Source organism: Saimiri boliviensis, chromosome 2 (assembly GCF_048565385.1).
Source record: "Saimiri boliviensis isolate mSaiBol1 chromosome 2, mSaiBol1.pri, whole genome shotgun sequence".
In the NCBI taxonomy this organism is placed as follows: Eukaryota; Metazoa; Chordata; class Mammalia; order Primates; family Cebidae; genus Saimiri; species Saimiri boliviensis.
In genome coordinates, this window is record NC_133450.1 from 174,034,835 (window position 1) to 174,055,611 (window position 20,777).

The 20,777-nt window shown below is 37.0% G+C and overlaps 1 protein-coding gene across 6 annotated transcripts in view; it reads left to right on the forward strand.

The window, feature by feature from the left end:
- Nucleotides 1-20,777, forward strand: part of FOCAD (focadhesin) — a 312,140-nt gene that overhangs the window by 241,758 nt on the left and 49,605 nt on the right. For all 6 annotated transcript variants that reach the window (XM_074394918.1, XM_003928127.4, XM_074394919.1 and 3 more), the window contains 7 exons: nt 1,988-2,226; nt 5,740-5,829; nt 14,617-14,764; nt 16,637-16,756; nt 18,535-18,657; nt 19,033-19,110; nt 19,780-19,851. In XM_074394918.1, coding sequence (XP_074251019.1) covers nt 1,988-2,226; nt 5,740-5,829; nt 14,617-14,764; nt 16,637-16,756; nt 18,535-18,657; nt 19,033-19,110; nt 19,780-19,851 — 870 coding nt within the window. The remainder of the gene's footprint in view (nt 1-1,987; nt 2,227-5,739; nt 5,830-14,616; nt 14,765-16,636; nt 16,757-18,534; nt 18,658-19,032; nt 19,111-19,779; nt 19,852-20,777) is intronic.

Below are 20,777 nucleotides of genomic sequence, written 5' to 3' on the forward strand. Positions count from 1 at the left end.
TAAAATGAAGTAATTGAACAATCTCTGTAGCAATTGTAGCCCTTGCGCCTAATGAAAGTAAAAATTAATGCCTTGCCAATTTTCTAAAAGATTGTGAAGATCAAATAATACAGTTTATGTAAAAATATTTTGAAAACTGTGAAATAACTCTGTAAATACAAAGTTAATGTTGTTGATCATTGAAAAAAAAAAAAGCCACAAGCCACCTGTTACCTATCCTCAGTCTTAATGGTTGTATTCTAAGATTTGAAGCAAAAATGAGAAAACACTGTTTTGTTTAGGTTTCCTTTTCCTTTTACTGGTCGTAGTGCATGCTTTATTTCTGTATCTGTGTAGAACTCTTTTGGTCCTACTCTATTGCTATCCATTGCCTAGGGAATTATAATGATCATGGGACAATCAGCTGAGTGGCAGAGGATTATAGTTGATTTTAATAAAAATATAACACAGATTCTGAACTGTTGCTAAGATCACGAATTTAGCCTAAAACGTCATTGCCTAAGGTCTTCTCTGTATATTGTGTGTGCCACTGTCCTCTTGCCCTTGGGAAGATCTGGTATGTATTCATCTGGGGCTTTGGGTTTAGAGCTAGATTTTTAACCATAGTTGATGTAAAACAATGACTTACCAGATGATGTAGAATTAAATTGGAAGGTAAATTTTGCTCAAAATGTTAATTGCTTAATGATGATTTGCTTTCTGTCCGAGGTGTTCTTATTTCTTTAATGATGAATGAAACCTTTAGATGCTCATATGGAGGTCTTTGTAATAACTATCTGGTTCAGATATTCACCAGAGCAGGACACTGTATGAAATTTCTCATGTGCTACTTAGTTCTTGCAAACCAATAAAAATAATTTCTTTACTAGTCAGCTCTGATTGCCTCTTACCTTTGTGATTTTTGCATTACCATACTTTTCAAAGCCCTGTTTCAAAAGTCACTTTATTTCCTGTGTGCTACCAGCTGGGTCATTTTGTAACATTATTATTAAAATAGTGCTATATTAACTTGAAGTGTAACTTAGTACTTGTTTGATTTTTATCCTTAAAGTACCAAAGCTTAGAGAGCGAATGGGCCTAGAATTTAAAAAACACATTTTAATGTGCTTTGATTGCAAGGGACAACACCGCTTTTATGGTGTGTCTGCAATTTTAAATTGGATAATAGTGAGGAATGATAAATGGGCTTTCTTTCCCACTTGAGACATATTTGTATATGTATATAATGTCTGGTAGAGCTCTCTAACATGGGATTCTTATAGAAGCTGTTCATATTCAGCGGCTCTGTCATTTTATTAGGGCTGTTATTCATTTCTTTTCCCATAGTTACATGTAGAAAGGGGCATATAGGGCTCTCCATTTCATTTTGAATAGCTGGTTATTGCTTTGTAACCAAAGGCTTTTAGGATTTCAACTTCCTTTTTAATTAAAAGGAATTAACCCCCTGTAGGAAATAATCCATCTATTGGGAAGTGTTCCCACCAAAAATTTTGGGAGATGTGCCAATAGATCCCTGTGCTAAATTTATACTTGTTTCTCCATACTAAACTTAAGCCCTTTTCCTCCCTTTTCCTTTCTTTCCTGGAAAACTCCTAGCTTTCTGGACGTTTATAATGTGACAAGCTCAGATAGATTCACTCTGGTGTTTTTCAATACATGTACTTGTGGGATTTTAGGAACACTGAAATTGTTTCAAGCCTCCTATAGGAGGGAATTTATAACCTTTAAAAAGAAGGCACTTGTAATTTGTTTTTTCAAATTTAAAAGGATATTATTAATCCATTTTTTAGTGGCAGAATATTTTAATAATGAAAACATAACCTATAGACAAAAACATTTGGATTTTTAAAAAATACATTGTTTTGGGTGTTGGCAGGAGTGGATCTAAGAGAAGCTTGTATGGTTGTATAGTGCTTTTGCGATAGGTATGCTTCCTCAGGTTTTAAACAAAAGGCTAACCCCGTTTTCTTTCTTTGGCATGTCCTAGAAGTCCTATTCTGGTGAAAACACAGCTAGTGCCATTGCCCGTTCTGCTGCCGCCACGGCTTTGTCTCTCCTTGTGCCAGTTTTCATTATCTCTTGCAAAGAGAAGGTTGAGGAAATCCTGAACATGCTGACTGCCAGGTTACCTGGGAAACCAAGTGCTGATGAGTCTCAAGCCATGCAAATCCACATGGGCCTTGCTTTAGGGATGTTTCTCTCTCGCTTGTGTGAAGAGAAACTCAGGTACAGTTTATTAAAATATTTCTGCTTTTCTTTGTGATTTTTTGCAAAGGATTTTGCACCCATATGCACATATACATAAACATGGTATCTGAGCAATACGTGTTTGTTAAACTTTCTGAGATAGGCGAATTGATCCTTTTTTCTTCTTTACGAGTACAGTTACTTTTCTAAAATACCATCATGAGGGTATTAATGTATGTTAAGGGTTGCTAGTGTTAAAGTGAAGATCATCTCGTGCTTAAATGAAAGCCCTGGATACCTATGTGTGGAAGACATGAGAAAAGTCTAATCTTACAGTATTACAAGTAAAAAGCTTCTTTTTTTTTCTTGTTATCTGGGATGAAAATAATTGCCAGTCTTTTATCGATATCACTGTAAAATGGGAAGAGAGGATTGGCATATCTCTAGTGCCTAAGGGGTATTGGGAGTCTCTGAATCACCTGAGAACTACATGTACCCGGCTTTAAATACTGCTTTTTTCCTGTGCCTTAGCCAAATTTTTATAATCCTTAAAGAGTCTTAATCTGTGCATATTATACTGTGTGCTTTGTTCACTTTGATTGCTCATTTTTGGACTGCTAACTTGACCCTTGGATGGAGCTAATGGAATAGACTCAGATGGAAAATTCCACTGAAGGAAAGGTTTTCTTCATGTATAAGTCTTCTTTAGTTTTGTTGTTCATACTGCTTATTCTTTATTTTATAGCAAATCTTAGAATTTTGTATATCTACATTGATTGTAGTGGGATACAACGTGAATATTTGCTTATCATGAATATTTCAATGTCAGCGACTTAGTATTTGGCTCTGTTTTCCTTCATTGGAAATAAGATAGTAGGAAGAGGCATTCTGTTGTGATATTAGACGTCTTTTAAATTCCCCGGTTGGCGGAAATTCACTGTCCAAAGGCAAAAAATGGTGTTGGTGTGGATAAACTGGATGACACTATGCTCTATTTATTTCAGTTTGAGACAACTGATTAAGTTCTTCACAAACAGCAGTATGTGAAACTTCTATGTGAATTGCTATTGATTTGGGGGAATACCATATTTCAGATGATCATTTTCAGCTCTTAGAAACGTCTGTCAGATGATTGGGATGATTCTCTTAGCCTTGGAGATTGTAAGTGCAGTGTGGCCAGAATATTGATTTTGTCCTGTTCACCATCACTAATAAATACGGGTCTTGTTTTGGAGATGAGTGAAAAAGTGCCCTTTGCATGTGATTTGACTGTTACATATCTTGTGTGTGTGACAGAACACAAAGTATTTTTAAAGGCTTAAAACTTGAAAGTGATTTTTTTCCCTTTGCTACTATGCTACAAATGACAGTCTCTTCACCATCTGTGTTCATGCTCTTTCTTTGGTAGCTTTTCAAGCAACATGTTTTGCAACTAAAAATGAGCCGTGGCAGTTTAATTCTAGGCAACTCATTTCATCCTATTCTGGCTCTGACTCCTTTCTTCACTAAGTTAGGAGGAGATGCTGCTGCTTTTAGGCTGTCAAGATTGCATTTGTGCTTAACTTAATCATGCTGCCTGGAGAAACCTATAATGATTCCCCCAAAACACTTGACCCTGGTTCCTAAGTTGCCTTCCACCTCTGTCTGTCTATCTGGAATTCACACCCAAAGAAACCCTGGGCAAAGACATCAGGAAGCTCCTTCCTTAGCTGAGTACCCCCAGAATAACTACAAATTTTAACTCTACCTTAATGTTCTTGTGTTTGATAGCATCCTCCTCCTCCATAGGGCCTATGTGTTAGTAACGCAATTACTAACACAACTACTAATTACTAACGCAATTACTAATGAATATAACTATTCATGGTTCCCACCTTCCCAATTTGTTCCAGTTGAGGAATCTGAAATATTTGCCTTTTGATACTAATAAATGTTTTACCAGGTAGTAACAGTGCTAACAGATAATTTCATTTTTGGAGAAAGTTTTAATTTTTTTCTAAAAGTGTTTTGAGAACTGTTGATTTTGACTAGTCAGTGACATCAAATGTGTCCCAATGTGGTCCTTTAATGGGAGCAGAATTGGGACAGTATGTTGGTTTTCAGAGACTAAGAAATCACCACGTACAAGAGAATTATGAATCACATCTGTAATCGCAGCACGTTGGGAGGCTGAGGCAGGCAGATCGCTTGAGGCCAGGAATTTGAAACCAGCATGGCCAGCATAGCAAAACCCAGTCTCTGCTGAAAATACAGAACTTAGCCAGGCATGGTGGTGGATGCCTGTAGCCCCAGCTACTGAGGGAGCTGAGGCATGAAAATTGCTTGAGCCCAAGAGGCGGAGGTTGCAATGAGCTGACATTGTGCCACTGCCCTCCAACCTGGGTGACAAAGCAAGACTCTGTCTCAGAAAAAAGAGATAATTATGAAAATCATATCATGTTTTGCTAAGGCTTATCAAAAAGTCTCTTGAATTTAAGTTCCAGTGTAGAATTTATTCAGAAAAATACTGAATATTGTTCCACAGCTTCTTGCTTCTGTCATGACCTCCAGAAAATACAAGTATGATGTCTTTAGCATTTGTTTAGAATACTTAAGTATGTTTTACTCCAAAGGACAATTTTAGTAGGATTTATTTAGTTAAAGCTCTTAAATCCGTGTGTTTAATGTGAGGGTGTGTGGTGGGGTGGGGGCCCCCTAATTTTTTAATTAAAAAATTAATTTTTTAATTAAAAAATTAAATGTTTTTTTAATTGCAAAAGAACTTTCACCTTGGGCAAAATTGCTATAGTCTTGGTTTGGGAAAATGTTTTAAAAAGTGCTCTGCCTGGTTGCCATTCCTGGGGTTACATTCCACTTAGCATGATCTGAAGTAGCAATATGAGAGTTAAGATGTAGGAACCTCTAGCTAATAAAATGTCACTGATGAAGCCTACAAATCTGCCCAAAAAGATGGCCATAGAAACTTTTAAGTTTTATTTTACTATGCAAGTCAGACTTTTCACCTAGGCATTTATAAAATCATCAATTGTTTGTAGAAATGCAAACAAACATAGGCCTAGGATTTTCTCCCCTTTAAAAAAAATGGAAGTAAAGGAATAGAACTTACAACCTTTACAATTGAGACATGAAATCAGAAGTGACAGTCTTTGCAAGAAAGAGATTTGGAATGATTATTGATAATGTCAGCTTAATAGGTTAAGTATTCTGAAGAAAAACACTTAAAACTTGTTAGAAATATTTTCTGGAATTCCACATTTATTTTTTATTATTCAGTGACTTAAAATTTGAATAGGCTGAGAAAAATCAAAAGTAGGGGATTTCGGGTTTATTGGTTTGGAAGTGATTACACTGCTCAGAAACCCAATTATTGAATAATTTGTCAGACTTAGTTTCTGTAACTACAAAACAAGAATATGCATAACCAATATCTTTTTTTTCTTTAAGAGAAATGCTGGTATTTCCAGTAAAACACTGACAGTATAATATTGTATTAAATATTTTAGACATGACAAATTTTAAATAATTCATTGTTTCCCCTTGATCTTTATCTAGTGATATATCTGGCCAAGAGATGAACCTTCTTCTGATGAAGTCTTTGGATGCCCTGGAAAATTGCTGCTTTGACTCTGGTCTTGAATACAAGTATGTTGTTTCTATTTCCACTCACACAGGTACTTAGACATTGGTTCCTACACTGCAGTAAGTCTTGCATGCTATGGAGAAATTTTTTATTTATTTTTAATTTCCATCGGTTATTGGGGGAACAGGTGGGGTTTGGTTACATGAGGAAGTTCTCTAATGATGATTTGTGAGATTTTGGCGCACCCATCACCCGAGCAATATACACTGCACACAATTTGTAGACACGTATCCCTCACCCTCTTCCCACACTTACCCCCTGAATCCCCAGAGTTCATTGTGTCATTCATGTGCCTCTGTATCCTCATAGCTTAGTCCTTCCTATGAATGAGAACATACCATGTTTGATTTTTCCATTCCTGAGTTACTTAGAATAATAGTCTCCAATCTTATCCAGGTTGCTGTGAATGCCATTAGTTCATTCCTTTTTATGACTGAGTAGTATTTCATCATATATATTTCACAGTTTCTTTATCCACTCATTGACTGATGGGCATTTGAGTTAGGTCCCCATTTTTGCAGTTGTGAATTGTGCTGCTATAAACATTCATGTGCAAGTACTTTTTTGTATGATGACTTCTTTTCCTCTGGGTACATACTTAGTAGTGAGATTGCTGGATCAAATGGTAGTTCTACTTTTTCCATAGTGGTTGTAATAGTTTGCATTACCACCAGCAGTGTAGAAGTGTTCTCTGTTCACTGCGTCCACACCAACATCTAATATTTTTTGAATGTGGCCATTCTTGCAGGAGTGAGGTGGTATTGCATTGTGGTTTTGCTTTACATTTCCCTGATCATTAGTGATGTTAAGCGTTTTTCCAGATGTTTGTTGGACATTGGTATGTCTTCTTTTGAGAATTGTCTGTTCATGTCCTTAGCCCACTTTTTGATGGGATTGTTTGTTTTTGTCTTGCTAATTTGAGTTTGTTGTAGATTCTGGATTTTAGTCCTTTGTCAGTTGTATAGATTATGAAGATTTTCTCCCGCTCTGTGGGTTGTCTGTTTACTGTGCTGACTGTTCCTTTTGCTGTGCAAAAGCTCTTTAGTTTAATTAAGTCCAAGCTATTTATCTTTGTTTTTATTGCATTTGCTTTTTGGTTCTTCATCATGAAATCCTTGTCTAAGCCAATGTCTATAAGGGTTTTTCCAGTGTTACGTTTAGAATTTTTAGTTTCAGGTCTTAGATTTAAGTCCTTGATCTATCTTGAGTTGATTTTTGGATAAGGTAAGAACTGAGGATCCTTCTATTCAGTTTCATTCTTTTACATGTAGCTTGCCAATTAAGCTTACATGTAGCTTACCAATTATCCCAGCACCATTTGTTGAGTAGGGTGTCCTTTCCACACTTTATGTTTTTGTTTGATTTGTCGAAGATCAGTTGGCTGTAAATATTTGGGTTTATTTCTGAATTCTCTATTCTGTTCCATTAGTCTGTGTGCCTATTTTTATGTCAGTACCATGCTGTTTTGGTGACTATGGCCTTATAGTATAGTTTGAGATTGGGTATTGTGTTGCCTCCAGATTTTGTCTTTTTGCTTAGTCTTGCTTTGGCTATGTGTACTCCTCCAGAAAGCTCCTAGGATTGATAAAAGGATTCAGCAAAGTTTCTGGATACAAAATTAATGTACACAAATCAGTACCTCTTCTATATACCAAAAGCGACCAAGCTGAGAGTCAAATCAAGAACCCCACTCCTTTTATAATAGCTGCAAACAAACAAACAAACAAACAAACAAAAAACTTAGAAATATACCTAACCAAGGAGGTGAAAGACTTCTACAAGGAAAACTACAAAACACTGCTGAAAGAAATACTAGATGATACAAACAAATGGAAATACATTCCATGCTCATAGAAGGGTAGAATCAGTATTGCGATAATTACCATACTGCCAAAAGCAATTTATAAGTTCAGTGCAGTTCTCATCAAAATACTACCATCGTTCTTCACGGAACTAGAAAAACAATCCTAAAGGCCATATAGAGAAATATTGTTGGGATGTGATTTTGAATTCCTTTGCAGAAAGTTTTTAGTAATAAATAATCAAAAAACTTATAATTAAAGCTTCCTTGTTCTGAAAACCATGTTTTAGCAATAGAGAATTTGCTTAAATTCAAAGCAACAACTACTATTTGCAGTTCACACTTTATATTACTAAGACCTTAGTTTTGACTTAGTTTATCATATGAGGCTCATGTGTGGGGACATGGATACATGACTTAATCTTTTAAAGTATTCCTTTCTTTTTATTCAATTAATTTATTTATTGAGACAGAGTCCCGCTCTTGTTGCCTAGGCTGGACTGCAGTGGGGGGATCTCGGCTCACTGCAACCTCCGTCTCCTGAGTTCTAGTGATTCTTCTGCCTCAGCCTCACAAGTTGCTGGTATTACAGACGTGCGTCACTATGCCCAGCTAATTTTGTATTTTTAGTAGACACGGAGTTTCACCTGTTGGTCCAGCTGGTCTCAAACTCCTGACCTCATGTGACCCACCCACCTCGGCCTCCCGTAGTGCTGTGATTAAAGGCATGAGCCACCCAGCCCAGCCGACTTAATCTTTTCAAAGATCTGTTGAGGCCATTTGAATCTGATTGAGCTAAGAGGGCCTTTGACTGATGATTTATGTTTCCCTGTGAAATCACATCACTAGGAAGTAGAAAGGGCAGCAAACAGATTATACCAGGGGTTTACCAACCTGCTTAGCATTAACAAACTTCACCTTCCCCATGCCAATCCCATGGTTTTTAAGGATTTTTGTCTATTAAACTAAATATTTTAAATTTTATTTTCTCATTTCAGTAATGAAAGATAAAAATGTAAAGGAATAATCAAAAAAGAATACTCAAGAAAGTGTTAAACATACCAATTTAATAAGATACTTAATGTTTCAGTTAGTCTGTGTGATTTGTGTGGGTGAATATATGGTTTTGTTAGGCTTTCTGAAATACATTGTTGAGGGAACTACATCATAGTTTTTTGAACTTCCACGTGTTTTGGAACTTCAGGCATGAATACTCTGGGGTTCATCATTGCTCAGAACTAACAGATGATAAACATTAACTTCCAGTTTATTGATTCATTTACCTTTTGATATTATGGGCACTGCTCAAATGTGCATTAAATCAGTGTTTGCATTTCTGGCCTTCAGGAACTTACGATTTAAAGCTACATTCATATCTCCTATCCTGTTAGTTTCAGATTAACAAAAGGGTAAATGATATGGTAATGGCAGCTGCATGTGTAAAGGGTTTCGTCAGGAGTAAATAAAGTAAAATGTCCATTTAGTAGGTGATAGTTATAGAATCTTCTTTCTGATACAGGCTAAGATTGGAGAGGAACTAGTGCCACTCACCTAATTTATCAAGAAACACTTTTGAGATCAAGTGACTTCTTAAGAGTGTGGTTTGAAGATGAGTAAAGAAAGAGTGTGATGGCATGGTTGAAGTCTCTCGAATATAGAAAATGATTAACAGAAAAAATAGGGAAATTTAGCAGTTATTTGGATCTAATGGAGTTGAGGTTTTGAACCCCGTGCATTTGTATTGTTGCCTTTTACTACTAAGGAATAAGATACTTTTCTGTCGCTTTTTATCCCTCCTGCCTCCTCATACCCTCTAAAGATGTTCATTATAGCTGAAGCTCAAGGTGTTATAATGTTGGGAGAAAAACCTTGAGATTTAAATGCTGCAAACTTCAGCCGGTGGCACAGTCAGGAATGACTTTGAGGCATTGTCTCCATCAGTTTTCAGGAAGATTGTTTAAACGTAAGGAGGACCATGGGGATAATTGAATTACCCACATACAGATACTGAGGTGCTTAAAAACTTAATATGTCTAAGCATATTTAACTTTAAATTTTATTTTTGTTACTAACAAAATTCTTATTTCTTTCTTGATTCTTACCTTCTTGAACAACTACGTTGTTCAAGAGAGATGGGTAGGCCTGGACTTCCTGTCCATTTAGTGGAAATTTGACTATCAGAGCCCATTTAAAAGCTCAGACCCTTCAAGAGCCCTTCCTCCATCCTCTCTAAACCGTTAGTGCTACAGTTAATGAAGTTTAGTGCTTTGTCATTACTATTGCCCTTTAAGTGTCAGTCCTTATGCATGTCTCCTTTTTTATTTTTTGAGACAGGATTTCACTCTGTTGCTCAGGCTGGAGTGCAGTGACACCATCATGATTTACTGCAAGTTTGATCTCCTGGGCTTAAGCAGTCCTCCTGCCTCAGCCTCAAGTAGCTGGTACTACAGGCATGTGTGACCATGCCTGACTAATTTTTTTATTTTTTGTGGAGACAGGGTCTTACTGTGTTGGCCAGGCTGGTATTGAACTCCTGGCCTTGAGTAAGCCTCCCAAAGTAATGAGATTACAGCGCCCCTGCACCCGGCATGGTTCTCTTTTTGGCTTCAGGTTCAACTGATACTTACTGAGCAGCTGCATACTGAGCTAGGCATTTCCACATCTGTTTTTTGTGGAATTACATCCATGTCACAACCTAAACATGATACTGAAGTAGGAATCATCATCACTTTGGTTTCTAGATTAAAAATGTGAGTCTCAGATAGGAGGCTTGTTCAAGGTCATATGCTTAATAAGTGACAGAGCCAAGAGAAGAACCAGGGACACCTGACTTTGAAGCCATTTTTCTTTCTCTTAACATAATACAGTATGGATAACACATTTCAATAGAAAGAAAGCAATTTGATGCTTGACAGTATGGTGTGTATTTATTTTTTTCTGACATGCAAGTGTTACCCACACTTTTTGTTTTGTTTTGTTTAAATTATTTCTTTTGCTTTTTTCTAACTAGACCCATGCCTGGCTCATGGTGTAAAGTATTCCGTTGTCTACTGAGATTGCAAGAGTCTAGGACAAGCCTCCCTCAGGTGAAATAGTGGAAGTGTTACTAGAAGGTGGTTAATAGATGTGGGAGTGTGCTCCCTCAAGTAATAGAATTCACCCAGAGCAAATTCACCACGCTTCCCCGATTTAATGGACATGTCCCTGCTGAGAGAACCACACACCTGGGCTGGCTGGTGTTCGTGAGCCTATCACTGACATTTTACTGCCATCTAGTGGTGGCTCATTGTGCTATTATGATTCTAACAGCCCCAACTCTAGTCATGTAGTCATGAACGACACAGGCTTTGGTTAATTACTATTGAGCTTTCACAAATATGATAACATTTGTATAGCGCTTTGTAAAGGGCAAAGCGCTATACAAATGTTAACTGATATTAGAACTAATTTTTAGATGACCTAGTACTTAATTGGCAGGATTGCATACAGTAAACTCTAGGGAATTGAAGATTCATCTCTGACTAATTTTAGAAAAATAAATAATCATCTCTGAGTTGATACAGCAACATAAACATCAGAATTGCTTAGCTTTTCAGTTTCAGGATTTCTTTTGCTGGTGATATTTTAATATACTCTGATAAGATATTCAAATAAGTAATGACATAATAGTGTATGGAATTTAAAAACTCAAATTCTCTTTATCATTTGTTAGCATTCTTATAGAACATTTCTGTTAGCAATTCCATAGTTCAGTTTTATACCTAATATTATAATTTGTTTTATTTTCTCTGTCAGAGACACCAACATTTAACTTCTTTTTGCTTACAGTGGACAGAAAATATATGTAAAAGATACCTCTGCCCAAGCTATTCTTTGGTTCAAAGTTGGCGGACATATCAAAAGGAAGCTAGAATGAAGTAAATATGTGGAATTGCTGAACTAAGCACATGGGGGAACATTTTAAGACTTAGGACAAAAATAAACATATTAAAATGTAGAAGATTTAGAAATCAGGGAAATCAGGAGTAAAGTTTTAGGACTATGTTCTTGGTGCATGTGGGAGAATTGAAATGAAATAGGAGGGGACCTATTTAAAGGGGCAGTAGATGCATAGGCCATACAATTATATTGGCACATGTGTATACATACATAGTTATATATTCATCTGTTACACCAGTGAACTGCCATTGCAGCAATGAATAGAATCACTAGTGAACTGTAACCTTGCCTAGGTTATAGTCATAATTGCTATGATAAATTTTAGGTAAATGTGAACTAGAAACCAGGATGCCTTTTTCAAAGCCTTAATACCTCTGTCCCCTGAGATGATAAAAGAGGGGCTTCAGTCTAGGGGATAGAGATTTTTGTGTGCCCAGGATAGCCTGAAAAGCAAGACTTACGTACTTCCTTGTTTATTCAGAAACAGAAACCCTAATACTTATTGGAGTGAGTGTTAAGAAGAATTTGTTTTCCAGATGAGCCTAGTATTCCTCTTTCTGAAATTAGTCTGGCAAGAGACAGAAACTGAATTTTCTTTCTTTTTTTTTTTTTTGAGACGGAGTTTCGCTCTTGTTGCCCAGGCTGGAGTGCAATGGCGCGATCTCGGCTCACCGCAACCTCCGCCTCCTGGGTTCAGGCAATTCTCCTGCCTCAGCCTCCTGAGTAGCTGGGATTACAGGCACCCGCCACCATGCCCAGCTAATTTTTAGTATTTTTAGTAGAGATGGGGTTTCACCATGTTGACCAGGATGGTCTCGATCTCTCGACCTCGTGATCCACCCGCCTTGGCCTCCCAAAGTGCTGGGATTACAGGCTTGAGCCACCGCGCCCGGCCAGAAACTGAATTTTCTTGGTTGAATCTTGCATGAGACATTCAGTGAATTTTACCAGTCATAAAATTTGCCTCCTACTAAACACAGGAGGCAGTAAGAATTAAGTCTTGCTTTTTTTTTTTCTTTTGTAGATCTCTCTCCTCTACACTCTTAAAAGTCTTCATTTGGTTAATTCTTCAGCTTTCAATAAATACTGATTTAGTGCCTAAATATGCCAAGTGTATACTAGGCGCAGCAGATACTGTGGTAGGGGAAAAACATTAAAGGTGTACCCACCATTATGGAGCTTTTAGGCCAGGGAATTGATAATAATCAAATAATCCCCTAAATAATTTTTGTCAGAGTTTATAATTAAAATTGTGTGAAGTAAATTAGTTCCAGGTGCTGTGGGAGACTATTAAAGAGATTCTCTGCTGGGTGATGGATGATGTCTCTGAGGAAGTAACATTTGAAATCTTAAGTGTAAGTAGCAGTTAGAGAGTCAAAGAGGGAAGAACAGTCAAATTTGCCAAAGTATTAATCAAACTTTGTCTAGTTAGATCTTTGGTCTAATTTTGTCAAATTGTTATATGCATTAATATAGAAAGATAGCCCAAAAAAAAAAAACTTCCCTGTAGATTCTAAATAGTAACAAAGGCTTTAAGTTCATATTAGTCAAGAGTAGCCTTTCCTCCTCCATGAATGTGATTCTTCTCAAAAGAATGCTGTACTGAGGTCTTAGATGTTGATTTAACTGGTTGAAAATGCATTACGCTGGTTGAGCTTGTTAAGTTTACGTAAGCTGTAAGAGTTCTGCCTGACTAATGATGGATTATTACTGTAGTAGCTTCTTTGGGAAGGGTTTTCGAATGGCAGATTGTTATGCAACAGACATTAGAAAAACACACTTGAGATATGGTACCTTCTCATATGTATTCCATCATGGCATCATGCAGGGCACTGAGAGAGGCCTTGGGTTTGGCAGATGGGACAGAGGCTAGAAATAAAAAAATCCCTATGCATTGGCTGCGCTCTGCTGGATGCTCTGTGTGTGACCTTGAGCAAATCCTGTAGCCTGTCTATCCTTCTGGGTGTCTGCTGTTAGATGTGGGTGCTCCGTTTGCATAGAGGTGTTGGAGGAAGTAACTAATACGTTCATAAAATGATGCAAATGTTTTTGACACTGACCAAGGGAATAGGTGCCCTTTAAGAGCAAAATGACCTAACATGTGGGCATTGAGATGCATTATTGGAGAAATGCCCTGGAATGCCTTCTTCAGCAACAGACACAATGATGACAGAGGCAAGGCAAGCCAGAAAGGGTGATTTCTGAACAATCTTGCATTTTCTCCATTTAAAAAAAAATGACAAAAGCTTTATTTAAAAAAAAAAAAAAGTAAAGCATTTTCATAAGCTGCATTATCTTACCATACTATCTTGAAGTTTTCTGAGAGAACAATTATTTTCTTTAAATGGATATGTATTCATTCAGGAGAATTGGGGCACAAAGCCCTAGATTTCAATTGAATTGTCACATGGGGTAACTTTTGACAAGCCTTTCATTTGTCCGTTTTCTCTTCTGACCCAGTGGTATTCTGCGAGATCAGAGGGGAGAGAAGGATTAATGTCATTGTGCACAAATACACCATTTCTTTAGCAAAGAAATTCCACTTGTTGAAGTTGACTAGGAAACATGAAACACTTAGCAGTACCTCATAATCATGCCTTGCATTTATATTCTCTGCTATTAGTCAGATGTCCTCAGCGCATATCCTGAATTTTAGTCTTTTGTCTTTTTATGCAGTTGATCACGGTATACTCAACATGCGGGTAGGGGTGGTACAGGGAAACCAACAGCATTTCTGCAAGGGCACAAATAGAGCTGGTTTATGCCTCTTCTCACCCATAATTAAGTCAACCTATTTCCTGCTTTTGTTTTTATCAAGGGGTACACAGCACCAGCATGGGTCACAGATACCTGTTTTGATGTCAGGTTTTTGTTTTGAGGGGAGAGGTGGGTGAACTTGGACGATGGGGCCCACTATCTATTAGGCAGCAGAATTTGAATCCGGCCATCTCACCTCAGGTATGAGAACACTGTAAACTCCCATGGTAAGTGAGGAGCAATCATGTGGATTTCTTATGATCCTAACACCTCATCTTTTTTGGTATCCAAGCACGGGCTGTATATTGGGAGTTGGACTTGTTCTGTCCCTCATGAGCCACAGCAGCCAAATGCAGTCCCGCGTTCATGTGGCAGCATCGCTTCGGAAGCTGTCTGCGTACTTAGATGACAGTGGGAGCCAGAGCAGAACGTTTCAGGAGGTAGGAGATGGAGGTTACCATTTTTTTCCCCCTCTGTTCTCTTTTGCTGTCCTCTTGCCACTTACTTTGGACTTCTCATATTTTGATAACCCTATAAAATAAATTATTCCTCAAAGAGAAAAATCTGAGTGACAAACAACCATTATTAGATCATAAGAGGTTCAAATTGTGTGGCAGTTTAAATCAACTTAGACTTAAATGTGTCATATAAGATAAGAGCCTTTAGTGAATACTAAAACCTAACTCAGCATCACTAGAAGGCATTTTCTAAGAAGAGCTCAATTTCTGGAAGAAGGTTAAATAGAGATTTTTAGAATTGTGCTCAAGCCAAATGTAACTTTCAAAAATGGCTGGGAATAAGCTTCAGAAACTGCTGATCAAAAGACATTTGATGTTTTAAAATGTCAAAAGAGCATAAAATATTATTGAGGAAAATTTCTTTCCCATACTTAATGAATTAAGTTTTTTTCTGTTATGGTGCAAAAATATGCAGAATTGGAGTTCATGTGACCCAGTTCATGTGTGTTAACCATGTTTTTAGATGGAACATGTCAGGCATGTGTCATGCTCGTCTCTATTTTGTCCAGGTGAAGCTGGACTGCTTGTACTCTTCTTTGAGAGGAGCAGGGTATGACCTCGTGGCCTGGCCTGATTCTCTGTCTCATTAGAACAGATTCTATTTTATCCCAGCCTGCCCATGAGCTATTGATGAGTACATAATGGCTGCTGTGTTTCCCTGCGCAGCTCCTCTGCTTTCAGCAATAGGACTTGTTGAATTGGTGAATTTCTTTGGGCACAGAGGAATGAAGTTTTGTTCTAAGACATGCACTACATTTCCATTTTTAAAGCAGTGGAAAGTGTGATTTAAAAGTGCATTTTTTTTTTAAGCCAAAGGAGAAAATCTTGCAACCAAGGAGCAAATTGATGATACAAGAAAGCAACATTTTCATAACTGATGCATCGGTGATGTTTTGATTCATGAGGCCTTAAGCAGCTTTTTTCTCCCCTCTGATGTTTTATTGTTCAATTTCTGCCTTAGAAACCACTTACATTTTTCATGCTGTATCAACCAGTGCTAGAAGTTGAAATTTTCTACTTTGTCTTACAGCATTCTTATAAGACAGGTTTTTTATCACAAATATATGAGGTAGCAGAGTGGGTATGATTAAATTTGATGTGCAAAAACTGAGACTCAGATAGATTGGGTGACTTGGCCAAAGTTACTTAGCTAGTAAATGGTAAATTTGGGACATCTTCCCAAATCTTGTCTCTACTCCTACCATTCTTTTTTACTCATATTTTATTCATTCATTCATGAACATATGAGGCAAGTATTAGTATTCCTATTTTATACAGTTTATCTGACTCCAGAATCCACATTCCTCTTCCAGTTATGCTCCACTACCTCTCCTAGGGAATCTTAATGGAGCAGTGTTTCACTTGTTTGAATTTCCTCTCCTGTTTGGCCTTGGATGGGAATATATGGCAATTAATTAGTAGCACCCACTGGTGATGAAAATCTGTTTATTTCTGCTGTTGATAGGTGCTGTGCTCTGGCATAATTTGGTGAGGAAATTTATGATTATGAGTCTGAAGACCTGGGTTTGAATCCCTCCTCTGTCACTTGCTAGCTACATGCAATTGAGCCTCAAAGTTCTTATCTATAAAGTAGGAATAATCATACCTATCATGATATTTTTATGAAATATTACAATGTAAGTTAGGCAACAAAACAGTGTACAATCCATGACGAATGTATTTGAATCCAGTTCTTACTCTGGGGGGAAGTTCAACAGACTGTCTTGTCAACTAAACCATGTTCTTTTATCTTCCCCCCTGAAGACACATTTTTCTGCTGTATTTTCTTCTCAGGTCCTTGCCTATACACTTAGCTGTGTATGTACCTCAGCGTTCAGTGCTGGAATTATTGAAGCTCCAGAGGCTGAGGATGTTATGAACAAGCTTCGAATGTTAGCAGAGAACAGCCAGCAGGTTGGGATGTGTGCCCTGATTATTTCCCTCTGTGTGTCTCCTGCTGCTGCTAAGTTCTACTTTTGACTTACTCTGAATTACAGTATAATGGGATATTTGTTACCTCTAGAACTGAGGAACTTCTAACTATTCTCTTCTCTCACAGCTGTAGCCAATAGTCACAGATGTCTTTTTCTCTCCTTATCCCCGTCTCATTCTGTAGACATTTTTTTTCTTTACTTTTTTTTTTTTTTTTAAAAGAGAGAGTATTGATAGGCTTTTCTCTCTCTCCAACTATTGCTCATAGTTATAAGATCATAAAATATGTGGCTAGGGAATATAAGAGTTATGTAAGGCTAGAAACACAAATTTGTAAAGATAAGAATACACGGCCGGGTGCGGTAGCTCAAGCCTGTAATCCCAGCACTTTGGGAGGCCGAGGCGGGTGGATCACGAGGTCGAGAGATCGAGACCATCCTGGTCAACATGGTGAAACCCCGTCTCTACTAAAAATACAAAAAATTAGCTGGGCATGGTGGCGCCTGCCTGTAATCCCAGCTACTCAGGAGGCTGCGGCAGGAGAATTGCCTGAACCCAGGAGGCGGAGGTTGCAGTGAGCCGAGATCGCGCCATTGCACTCCAGCCTGGGTAACAAGAGCGAAACTCCGTCTCAAAAAAAGAAAAAAAAAAAAAAGAATACACAGAAGACTGTGATAAAGTCAAATTTCAGAAAAGTCAAGGCAGAAAATCTCTACTCATGACCACATAGGTATAGGAAAATTTAAGTACCTGTAAACTAAATTAAATAACTCTAAAATGTTTCCTCTGAAATAGTACTCAACCCTAAAAAAGAAGAAAGTTCTGACATGTACTAGTACATGGATGAACCTCAAAGGCATTATGCTAAAAGAAATAAACCAATAACAAAAAGCAAACGATGTGCCTTTACTTACATGAGGTACGAGTAGGGTAGTCGAAAGCATAGGGACAGAATGTAGAATGGTGGTTGCCTGGGCCTATGGGAAAGAAGGAATGGGTAGTTACTGTTAAGTGGGTAAGGAGTTTCAGTTTTTCAAGGTAAAGATTCTGGAGATGGTTGGTGGTGATGGTTACACAGCGGTATGAGTGTACGTAATGCCACTGAACTGGTATTCGCAATTAAGATGATAAATTTTATGTGTACGTTGCTGCAATTAAAAAACCTGAAAAAAAATTTTAATCTGATTACACATGCTATAGAATTTCTCCATGTGGATTTCTTTAAGGTTTCTCCAGTGTCTTAATATCGATGATAATGGGTTATTACAGAATTCATTGGTTGAAGCTTGTAATATCATTGGTACTGTTTTATAGTTGTCTACCTGCTCACTTACGTTGAGAGTAAGTTCTGAAAACTTTCTGAAAAGTTGAAATGAGGAAGTTTTCATATACTGTGCTTATTATGGAATGTTTTCTTTTTGCTTAGGAGTTGATTGACCTTCTGTGGTCTACCTTGGTATTTTCATCCTAACCTCTTCGGATTGTTTGAGCTAAGCTCCTCAATAGTGCAGTATTACTTTCCTAAAATAAATTACTCACTGAAGTTGAATTCCTTGGAATTAGACCCTGTAGTTTATGATGCAAACCAATCTAGATTTAAAAAAAAAGAAAAAACTAAATCTCTGATCTTTCAAATGACAGATATAACTTGTCACTAGGAAAGTGAGTCCTAAAAGTGTTTACGTTGCTGTTTCCAAACATCCCATATCTGTGTCTTTGTTTTTCTTTTTCTCACCCCATTTTTATTTAATTTATATCAGACTTCAGGTTTTGCCCTGGCGTTAGGAAACATAGTTCATGGATTGTCTGTGTGTGGACATGGAAAAGCTGAAGACTTGGGCAGCAAACTACTCCCTGCCTGGATCAGAATTGTTCTAACAGAGGTAGAGGTCACCTGTTGTATGTTATTTCATATTTTTATAATGGAAAAAGAACTACTTATTGGATCATTTATAGGAGTTGCTGAGATATATACCTTAATAGTAAAAGAATAGGCAATTTTAAATGCAAGAGACCATGTACCCTTATAAATAATACATTCTGCCAACCATTGTAATTTTTTGAATTGGCTATTTCGTCTGCGTTTTAATTTTAAGACAACATTTTGGTTTTTGAAAAATAAAAGCAAGAATCTGCCCATCATCTGACAAAGTTTGGTCCCATTTTGACCATTTATTTCTCTGTGTCATAGTAAGTTTTACAGAATCTAACCCCAAGGACTGATTCCCTCTTGACATATTCTGATGCTTTGTTTTCAGGGTTCTCCCACAATGCTTTGTCTGGCAGCTCTTCATGGCATGGTGGCCTTGGTAGGCTCTGAAGGGGCGGTAATGCAGGTAAAGAAACAATCATGTAGGAGAAGACATCTAAATGTGTACATAGCTATACCAGGAGAAGAATAGCCAGTGTCTCAGTATGCTAAGGACAGAAGGATATATGCTCATGGTAATAGTTGTACCAGGCTTTTAATCTTAAGCCTTGCTCTATGAATAATTGCTCTTAAACAAAGATTCTTTCTACAGAGATTTGTTCTTTGTTTTATTTGGTTTGTAGGGATTCAAACTGGCCAACTTAGGTGCTCTCCACAAATGTCCCTGCCTGAGAAAAGGTGATTGAATTATAAGAAATTGCAAAAGTTAATTGCAAGAAACTCCATTTTGTATCTGTAGCGTCTGATGTATATCTATGTCAGTATTTTTTAACTTCCAAATATTTTCACAGTGGACATAAATAATGTAACTTTATAAGTAATTCTAAAGGAGGTCCTTTTTTATACAATAGAAGTTTATTGAGTGATTGCTCACACATCGTAGTGAACAGGTACCAGGAAATCAGTGATAGATAAAGCATGGGCCTTTGAGAAGCTCGTAGCTTATGTATTTGAAATATAAGGACATAATGATAAACTATTTTATAGCTTAGAAAATGGATAGCTCATATACTGAAAATATAACTCTTTATGTTTTTATGGGGATGGATGGGATGGGTATTTCTTCTTCTTTCAGCTGAAATCAGAAGACATCCAGACCTCTCATTTTCAAGGCAGACTTAATGAAGTCATTAGAACCTTAACTCAGGTGAGAAAATGAATTTAAAAACCTTGGGTGGGCAAACATATCCCCCTTTCTTGTCTTTTTTTGTATTTCATGATACAACATGTTTTACCTGGAAAATGGGAAGGTCTCTGGTTATTTCCACTGAGTTCAAGAGGCATTTGGGAGTGATGTGTGGAACTGTGTCACTGAAAAACATGCACCGCCTCTTGGGGGAAAAAAAGAAAGCTGGGAAGTTTTTAGTAAACTTATGTTGGCATTGGTTTTTCTTAAAAATTAAAGCCTGATTTTGCAAGGAATGTCAGGTGCCGAAGATAAGGAAAAATAGAAGATGTTAAAGGTACAGCAGATCTTGGTAGAAAGCTCAAGAGACACTAATTCAGATGTCACTGATAAAATTATATGGGCATATGATTGTCATTGGTATCCTTGACTAAAGGATAGACATATTAATCTGCTAAGAAATGCTTTTATCTTTTAAGATTTTTATTTTTAAAAAGATTATATTTGTTGCATAAAATTTGAAAGCACATAATGAAGGAAGCTGAAAAAAAATCACCAATGGTCCTCAACTGTTATTGATGTTTGATCATACTTCTTTTCAAGCATTCTTTTGTTTACATAGTATTCTTACTATACATAGAACTTTATATTTTATTCTTTTCATTTAGCATCCTTGTTTTCATTCTTGTAAAATGTAGCTGATGATAATAGTTACCACACAGAGGAGTTTTAGTAATTCAGGCTTTTTAAAAGTAAACATAAATCTCTGAGCAGACAAAACTCTCTTTTTCATGTATGAATAGAAATATACTCAAAAGAAGAATTATACTGAAATTTAAGTTGCCATAATGTAGGATAAAAATCTGTAAATGAAAAGCATTATTTTAAAAATCCTTATGAATGATTAAGCAGCAGTAGAGCACAAATTACAAAAGAGAACAAAATGT